General features: G+C 39.8%; 1 protein-coding gene across 5 annotated transcripts in view; it reads left to right on the forward strand.

Annotated features, from left to right (window-relative positions):
• LOC148024492 (Mitochondrial substrate carrier family protein) overlaps positions 1-8,435 on the forward strand; it is an 81,976-nt gene extending 73,541 nt beyond the window's left edge. The window contains exons 6-8 of one of the 5 annotated variants that reach the window (XM_087694140.1): positions 7,716-7,794; positions 7,897-7,951; positions 8,032-8,435. In XM_087694140.1, coding sequence (XP_087550266.1) covers positions 7,716-7,738 — 23 coding nt within the window. In that variant the 3' untranslated portion in view covers positions 7,739-7,794; positions 7,897-7,951; positions 8,032-8,435. Of the gene's footprint in view, positions 1-7,715; positions 7,795-7,896; positions 7,952-8,031 lie in introns of those variants that run through there. The other 4 variants (XM_087694142.1, XM_087694139.1, XM_087694143.1 and 1 more) reach the window with 4 other exon arrangements.
• Positions 8,436-9,921: the final 1,486 nt, after the last annotated feature.

Here is a 9,921-nt window from a genome sequence, read left to right on the forward strand (position 1 = left end):
ATAGCTTTGTGTTGGATCCGCTCCATCACTTCTTTGCTTCTTCATCATTAGTGGGAGACTTGCCCACACGAGTGTCTCCTTGCTCAAATCATTGGCATGTTGGGTGGTAACCCACATGAGTTGTGTAATGGGACTCTAGCCCACTCAAGTATCTCCTTGCTCATTCCACTCCTCCATCGATTGGATTTCTTTGTTTCTGAATAAGATGGTGGTCTCTATTGTGGACTTCACAGAGAACTACTTCAAGGAGAAAAATGTGACTCGGTCAATGCATTAGTACACTAAGCATGTCACTATTTTTGTCATGATTACTTATTTTTGCATTGCATCGGGTGCAATAAAGAAGACACTTATTTTTGCATTGCATTAGGTGCAATAAAGAAGACTATGCACTTTTTTATCTCACACGATAAACAACATGATACATTATTTGTGCACCATGTTTTTCTTGTACGTGCTCAATGGCTGAGACACCAGGGACTCAGCTTTACAAAACATTGGGTTTGCTCAGATGGTGCAGCGTCACAATTCAAGGCAAAGCAACCGTTTTACTTTGTTGCTAGATATATTTGCTTCTTCCTTTCCATCTCACCTTCGTCTTGGAGTGGGGTCTCTTGCCCATGTGGACGTCTCCCTGCTTTGTTAATGTTCTTCAATCTATCGCCTGCTTTCTTTATACTCCCACCATGTCTAAGAGTTGAAAAGACCATTTGCTTGCAGGCTTCGGCCTCTTTAGAAGACTTCAAATCTGCAAGATTCACTTAAGCAATCTATCTTTACACTCCCACCATGTCTAAGAGTTGACAAGACCATTTGCGTGCAGGCTTCGTCCTCTTTAGAAGACTTCAAATCTGCAAGATTCACTTAAGCAATCTATCTATTTCGCCCTTAGATGCACTTTAGCTTCACATGATCTACCTATGGCCTTCATTCACATCTAAGTCTTCTAGCATGCAAGCTTTCACTTGGCTTCAAACATGATGAATGGCAAGGCATATGTGCCAAAATTTGGTAATTTTGGCCAATGCTCAATGATTTCCGTTGGTGTGGGCACCTATATAAGTGTCAATGTAGTGTGTGTACCAGGTACCTAGTGTCTTTAGACATTTAGTGACACTAGGAACTAGAGTAAGTTAGCCTAACTCTAGTTAGTTGGTGGAAGGCTGGTTAGCTAACTCATGACCTAAACTAGGTTGTACTTTCACTCTTTGAGTTTAGTTCAACAAGTATACTGTATGTTCTTCTTGTAGCTCACTCACTATCACTGTCTTGTTTCTCTCTTCTCCATTGCTGGTCTTGTTCTCATAGCTTGTATCAGAGCAACTTCTACACATAGAACAACCACTGTCAGCTAGTGCTGCTTCGCCAAGATCTTCCGCTTGCACCATGTGTGCCTGTGCCTACTCAATTGCCACTCTCTTCTTTGTCTGCCTTGCGCCCTTGCGCCTTGTGAGCCGCCTACTGTGGATTGTGCCACCCGCTTGGCACCTACTCCTGTAGAGTGACGCTGCTTGCTTGTCACCACCTAAGCTATTGCACCACCTGCATATTCCTTCCACCACTGTTTGTGGCTTGCTCCTACAGCGCGCTACCGCCCTGGTAATCTACCCATGTCACCATTGTCTCCAGCACCTCCTTTGTAACAAATAGCATTGCTTGCAACACCCTACTTGCCATCAAATTTGACCCAAAGGGTCCCAAGTTTTGTACACACATCCTAAGATAGAAAATCAGTGGTACAACAGCATTTAATTGCTGTTACAGTTAGATTGAATAGTAAATTTGAGGGAAATTCAGAAATTTTGGTGGGAATTAGCATTTAAATTGCTGGAATTTGTAATGTTTTGGGCACGCTTTATGAGGCAGGTGTATTACAGCAGTATACAACAATGCATTGCTGTTATTATTGTGGTAGAGTGCTATTTTGGGTGACATTGTGCACACTTTGGCATTTGTGTGACAATTTGGCACTTGTTTGATAATCCAGAGGGATTTCTAGTACTCTGAGGAGTACACACACTATACTTCAGCATCAAAGTTTTTGGCTGTAGATTTCTTACTCATTCTTGATAGCATGGCATGTCATGGCAACAATGATTAGAGCAGCATTTTGGTGTCCTCACTCAGGAGGACAAGCTTGATGGCTCCAACTACCCATTGTGGAGTTTTATGGTTTGCAACCTTCTTGTCGCAAAGGACTTGTGGGACTATGTTACAGGTGACTTGCAGTGACCAGGAGGTTTCGCACCTCGGATACCTTAGTGTCACACTTGAGGACAAGTAATTGGTGCTGTTGGTGTTGCCTCTCCTTCCCATCCTATGGAGGATCAAATAAAATAGGATTTGAAGGATGCTCAGGTATCTTCTTTGATAGCATTGTCAATGAAAAGAGCCATCATTTTGCACATTCGGTCTTGCAAGATCTCAAAATCAGCGTGGGACATACTTGAGCGTATGTTTGCTGCCCACAATGAGGCTAGGGTCTCGTATCTTTGTAGAGAGTTGGCAAATGTAAACATGAATTAGGGTGATAGCATGGCAGATCACTTTACTTATATACAAGATTGCATGAGCAGTTGCTCAATGTTGATGAGATTATTTAGGATGCTGAATTGGTGAACTCTCTTCTACAGTCATATCTTGGTTTTCACACATTTTTGATGGTCAGTTGGGGGGAAGGGGGGGGGACAGCCCCTTACATTTGTGGAGTTGGAAGGTCTCTTGTTGCAAGAGGAGCAGGCTTCGAAGAATGTTGCATTGCATTTAGGTGATGTGGTTATGCTTTCCAAGTTTAAAGGCAAGAGTAAAGCTAAGCAAAATACAAAAAATCAGCAAAAGGGTGATGCTAGGCAGACATCAAACAAGGCTGTCCAAGACTTAGGTAAGTCTAAAAAGAAAGGAAAATGTCATTATTGCAAGAAGCCATGCCATTGTATTGATGAGTGCTGAAAGAGATTAGCCAAGGAGAAGAAGAGAGACTCCAATTTGGTTGTCTAAGATGCATCAGCCAACAAATCAGCATATGGTGATGCTTCAGTCAACTTGGTAGAGGAGGATTATGCATTTTTCACATGTAGTTATGATTCTTCTATGGCTGATTCAGCATTTAGTGCTGTTGAAATACAACAAACATGGTATTTTGACAGTGGTTCTTCAAAGCACATTACTTCTAGGAAGTGTTTGTTTACTTCTTTGCATTTAGCCCCTATTGGAAAGTGTGCCACATGCGCGAACAACAACAATGATGTTTGTGGCATTGGGACAATCACCATTGATGCTATAGATGGTTTAAACTTCATACTTCTACATGTATTATTTGTTCCTGGCATTACAAAGAACTTGTCTATTTTAGCCTTCAATAAGCATGGCTTTCAGGTCATCTTTGAGGATGACAAATGTCTTGTCAGAGACAGAGAGATGAACTATGCACTTAGGCTGTTCGGTACCTTGTACAAGGTTTATTCTTGTTAGAATCTTTTGACCGACAGTCTCATGATGTTTTGGCAGTCACTAGTCTTTCACTTGCTATGCAGAATGTGGAGCTTTGGCATGCCCTTTATGAACATATGAGCTTTGGGAGTTTGATGATCTTTACGAGGTATCATATGGGAGCTTTGGGAGTTTGATGACCCTTACGAGGTATCATATGGTAGATGTATTGCCTCAAGTGGAGGCTCTAGCTCCTCATGCATGCTAGGGGTGTATTTTGGGCAAGATGCATAGGTTTGCCTTAAAAAAGGATGGTGCAATGCATGCTGTCTGAAAACTGAAGTTTATTCAATTTGATGTTTGTGGTTCTTTGAGGACATTTGTACTTGGGGATCACCTTTATTTTGTTACGTTTATTGATGCTGCTCGAGGTATACATGGGTGTATGACGTGAAAGCTAAATCTGATGTATTCATGCATTTTAAACATCTTGTGGCAAAGCTTGAGGCTGAAACTAGTTTAAAAGTGCAGACACTTCACACTGATAGAGGGGGGGAGGTTGTGTCTTGTGCATTTGAGACATATTTGTTGGATTGTGGCACTATGCATCCAGCCACTGTTAGAATGACTCCTCATTTAAATGGAGTTGCTGAAAGGAAGAATTGTACTCTCATGGAAATGACTTGTATGTTGTTAAAAAGCAAGGGGTTGCCACGTAAATTTTGGTTAGAAGGGCTTTATGGTGCCAATCATGTATTGAATGGGGCACCTACAAAGGCTTTGAAGACAATCACACTATTCAAGGCTTGGCATGGTAAGAAACCCAAAGTTGACTACTTTCAGGTATGTGGTTGCATAGCCTACGCACATGCTCCGGAATACCTTTGTGGGAAGCTTGATGATAAGGTTGTAAAATGCATGTATGACCCCCACATGAAGAAGGTGTTTGTTAGCAGGGATGTCATATTTGTTGAAAATGCAGCATTTTCTCACGACCAATTTCAAATGCTAGCCACAGATGACAATGGTGATGTTTTTGAAGGCCTTTAACCACTTTCTTAGGAGTTCATGCCTGCTGTAAATGGCAGGACAGATCTGTTACAGCAAGCAGTGGCTGCTCCACATACTCCCGAACAGTAGGGTATTGATGAGAGTTTGCCACATGTAGTGGAGGCAGTAGTTCAGCATGAAAGGACTGCTGTAAATGCAGCAAAAACAATCTTTTGATGGCTGTTACAAACTCTCCAAGAAGTAAAATGGATGTCCCATCACCTTAGTGTACTTAGAAGGGCTGATAGGCATGCAGCACATGATGCAGGGGGGCACATTTGGCTGATATAATGGAAGTAGATGATTGTGATGAGCATGTGTTTATGAGCTCATTGTTGGATGAGGATGAGCCTACTTCCTTGGACGAAGCTCAGCAGATGTACATTGGATGTAGGCTATGCAAGAGGAGTTAGACTCCATTGCTACTAAGTCTATATGGGATCTTGTGGATCTACCACGTGGCAAAAAGGCCATTGGCACAAAGTGGGTTTTCAAACTCAAACATAAAGCTAATGGTACAATTGATAGGGATAAGGCACAATTGGTAGCAAAAGGCTATGCACAGACGAAAGATATAGATTATAAGGAAGCTTCTGCTTCTACATCCCATATGAGTATGGTGAGATATGTGATTGTGATGGCTGCACATTTTTGTTGGAAAGTACACTAGTTAGATATTAAAACAACATTCTTGAATGGGGATTTGCATGAGGATGTTTGTGTGTCCCAACCTTTAGGGTTTGAGATTAAAGGGAAAGAGCACATGGTATACAAGTTGTATAAAGGTCTTTATGGTGTTAAACAGGCTTCTCATGCATCGTACTAAAAAATTGATGCACACTTGACTAGCAAAGAGTTCAACAATAGTCCAACTACTTCCACTCTATACATTAAGAATGAAACCGGGGGGGGGGGGGTTTGGGGGGAACTTGCTGATTATCATTCTTTATGTGGATGACATGCTACTCATTGGACCTATAGAGGGAAAAATTGCAGATTTTAAGGCTGATTTAAAACATGCATTTGCTATGTCAAACATAGGCTGTCTTCGCTACTATTTGGGAATTCAGTTCAAACAAAATTACCATTGTATCATCATGTCACAGTTGTAGTAAGTGGATAAGTTGTTACATAGGCTTAATATGCAAGAATGCAAACCTATGTGCACTCTTATGGAGCCAGGCCTAAAGCTGTCTATTCATGATGTCGAAGAGATACATGGCGTTGCAATTTACAGCCAGGCTGTTGGCTGCCTTATTGACCTTTGCAACATATGTCTTGACATTGAGTATGTGGTATCTCAAGTGAGTAGATATATGCATAGCCCACAAACCACACATTGGCAAGCTGTTAAGTGGATCTTCAGATAATTGCAAGGTATTCAATCATATGCATTTCTATTTTTTAGGGGGGGAGACTTATACTTATAGGCTTACAGTGATTCAGACCGGGCTGCTGATGTAGACACTAGGCATTCTACTAGTGGGCATTGTTTCTTTTTGGACCATTCATGCATTTTATGGCTAAGCAAAAAACAACCTATAGTGGCTACATCGTCTTGTGAGACTGAGTACAAGGCAGCCTTCACCGCAACAGTGGAATGTGTATGGTTGCATAGATTGTTGGTTGATCTACATTTACCATTGGAGGGTCCTACACCCATTCTTTTTGTTGATAGTTACAGTGCTATTGCAGAAGCATGAAATCCTGTGTTTCGTGCTCGCACGAAACACATTGAGGTACATTAACATTATGTTAGAGAGAGATGCTATGCATGAGAGATTTTCCCTTTATTTGTTGCCTGGTTGAGATAGGTCCAATGTTTCATTTTCTTGAACATGTCGACCATGTTCCAGGACTAGTATTGTGGGAAGGTAGTTCCATGGTTTCTACTAGTGTGATCCTTGAAGAGGTGGTTGTTTTGTGGATGGAAATTATCTGCACCACCCCGCATGTGCTCACATATGATTGTCTTCTGTTGTTACTGCAGGCATATGTTTTTATAAACTTTTGGCTTCCTGTGTTGTTTCCTACCTGTCTCTTAGTCCCTTACTTGGTAAGAAGGCCCTTTATAGATACTTCTATTCATTCATTCATTCAAAATCCGAGAGAGAGAGAGAGATGATGGATGTATTGTTACCTAACTGTCTCTAAGTCCCTTAGTTGGTGAGAAGGCCCTTTATAGATACTTCTATTCATTCATTCAAAATCCTTCATGGAGAGAGAGATGATGGATGTATTGTTTGTGAGGTTGAAAAGAGAGATGTTTGGATGACCATGTGGAAGGGAGATGAAAAAGAGTCTCCAAAACGGTCACTTTTGGATGACCATGTGGAGGGAGGTGAAAAAGTCTCAAAACAGTTAGTTTTGATCTCCCATAGGCACTTTTGACCTGCACAATAGTTGGACAGGGAACCCATTGGACAAGTGTGGTCAGCATTGGACGAGCTGGATGGAATGGGCCCTATTGGACTATCTATCCTGTCCATTGGAGGTGGACAACCCTACTGAACACAGTTTCTAGTGTTCCTTACCAACTCAGTGTATGGCTCAAAAGTAGGAGATGATGAATTTGCTACCTGAAGGAACAATCACTATCATCTACTTAATTAATAAAGGATTTACTTGGATCTACAAGTTAGAGCATTGATACATACCAAATGAAATGTTTTAAAATCGTAAAATGTAATTGGAAAATACCTTTTGATGAGGTCCTTTGTTGGCATTGCATATCCTTAAATTGGTGAGTCTCATAGCTTATTCTAATGAGTTCATATTCTAGGAATGTGTGTAGCTTGTTTTTAGCCTGAAAGGCTATGGCTTAACTTGAAGCCTCCATGTAACTTTTTCATGACATTCCTATTTCTTATATTAAAAAGCACTAAGAGCAATTGCAGTCTGTTGGCAGAAAAAAGGTTTGCCTTTTTGACACTAACCTTGTTAGAAAAAAAGAAAGAAGCTGAAGTGATGTATACGACATATGAAAAAGCAGCCATCACCTCTTTAATGAAGTAGTGAACTTTGGCCTCTTGATATACTAACTTTTGAAAAAATTCTAAAAGGGCTGCTGGTTTGGAAGGACTCTATTGTTTTCTAGAGAACTGTGCACAGCAAAGAAACTGTCGTGGAAAAGCTTTCTAAACCACGATTAATTTTATGCTTCATTTTAATGTTTTCTTGTAAACTAATATGGCTATCTTCTTGTCTGACTTCGGATTTTGCATACATTTCTACAGAGCGTTTGTCAGCAAAGCAGTGAGGGGCTTGAAGTAATGCAAATGTAAATGATACATGGAAGCAATCTTCCGATATTTGGTAACATTTTAGATTCAAATCTATTTTTACTGTGGAGTAGTTAGTGGATATGGACATGAAGCCACATATATGGACTTGAGGCAATTTCAACAAATTTTGCAGTCTTTGCTACTATTTTATTATGGAGGACAGTTTGGTCAAGCCATTCAATCCATAGGTAACCGTATTTTCTAATGTAGCAAAGGATTTTTGCACCTATATTTGGTAGCCTATCTTATTTTTTTCACTTCCTGGAAGCTTGCAGGATTTGAGCCTGAAAAAACCTTGAATTAAAGGATCTGTCTTTGAGAATTCTCTGCACATACATCAGACAGCTGTTTAAGAAAACCCTCAAAACAAAGGTTTGGAGGTCATTCTCAGAACCCTTGGAACAAATTCTTGATTCAAGGAGATTCTTGGCTACTCAGCAGTTAACATGCCATGATTACTTGTGCGGATCGTGAAGCCTGTTTAATGCTAGATAATGCACAATTGGTCATATTATTTTTTCTAATGGGCAAATATGATTTTACCAACCCAAGAGATTTGGGCTATAGGTGAGACGCAACTGATGTTTCTTGGATTCCTCATTTACAGGGCTTCCTGTCATGGTATATTCACATCTATATGATTAATTTCCTATTTCCTTGATGTGATCTTCAGTTGGCTAAAGAAAAAATAGGATGTTTTTTTGTTTTTTCCTTTTTGGATTTTTTTTTGTTGGTTTTTTTAGGCACAGAGAGAGAGAGAGAGAAAAGAAAGAAAGAAATATTAACGTCTACATAAGGCCAATGTGGCCTATGAGACAAAATCAAGAGTACATCCATGTCTAATGTCATCTCATCAGTAAGGTAAAGATAACATACAATACTGAAAATAACTATACAATGGGACTATACTAGGGTTGAACCATGTGTAGTGTTCTATCGATAGAATATTTATTCACATCTTCAAGATACAATGTTGTGTCCATATTTTGCTCCTTACATCAGGACTTGTATTCAACGTACTTGGATGCGTATGCACGAGTATAATCCACCAATTTGTTCTTATTTAGAAATAGGGTCTTCTTGGAAGACCATCTCGGGTTTGCAAGGAATTGGCTAGTCTTGGACACCCAAGGAATTTATAGCAAGAGCCCTTATAGCAACCGTAAGTCACCTCCTAGCTTAATGTTCTTCCTATGGAGAGACCTATTGCATCTGGGGCTAGTCCTAGTACTTGTTGTGGACAAATCCCTCCCCTTGGTGAAGGACTCTGCCACTAGCCTTAGGAGGGGGCTAGAACATATCCAAGAATCTGTCCTTGTAGACACAATATTCATTTTTCAAAATCCATAAACAAGGCAATCAGTCTATTCTAACTAGGAAATCGTCTCCTTTCAAAGCAATAAGCATGTTTTATAGCATTTCATCGAAACCAAAATAGAGAATATACAATCCACAACGTATTTTTCCTTAATAGTGCAATCATAGTGTTTAGGATGCGATGTCTCAAATTCTCTTTATACTTTTCAAATGTCATAAGCTTTCATCTAAATGATGCAATGTGATAGCACACATCGCATTAGCATGTGTAAGCAAGGCGTCGAACTTTATGCTTAGTGGTTACATCCTTTAAGGAATAGTCATGATTAGTTTCTAATAGATTATTCATTTCCTCTTAAATGCACAATAATTTAAGGATAGATAGATAGAAACTACTATTTACCCTTCATTGTTGCAAGTAGTAATAATAGCCAACTAACCAATCAATCTACTTAATCAAAATTACTTTAAATCTATCTAATGGTACAAATAGAAGTTGTTATAGATGGGACTTCATTCACATGTGCAACCTTTTATCCCACTCCAACTCTCCACCTCTTTGGAGTCATCGTAGTAAGCAAACTTTTTTGAACACATTCTTTGCTCTATCCTTCTTAGACCCTTGTAGTATGTCCAAACTTCTATATCTTTGAAGTAAAGCTTGGCAAGATACAATGGGATACTTAGAGTCTAGTAAAGCAAGGGAGTATCTTGGCTAGGAGAAGAGGATAATCATGAACGTAATGATAGTGGATATCCAAGAGAAAACAAATTGATATTGCTTGTGAGAATGGATTCTTATGAGTAAGTTGATTCTTGGAATTTGGTGGTCTTTCTAGGT

Source organism: Lygodium microphyllum, chromosome 15 (assembly GCF_053477565.2).
Source record: "Lygodium microphyllum isolate KBCC chromosome 15, Lygodium_microphyllum_v1.1.10, whole genome shotgun sequence".
In the NCBI taxonomy this organism is placed as follows: Eukaryota; Viridiplantae; Streptophyta; class Polypodiopsida; order Schizaeales; family Lygodiaceae; genus Lygodium; species Lygodium microphyllum.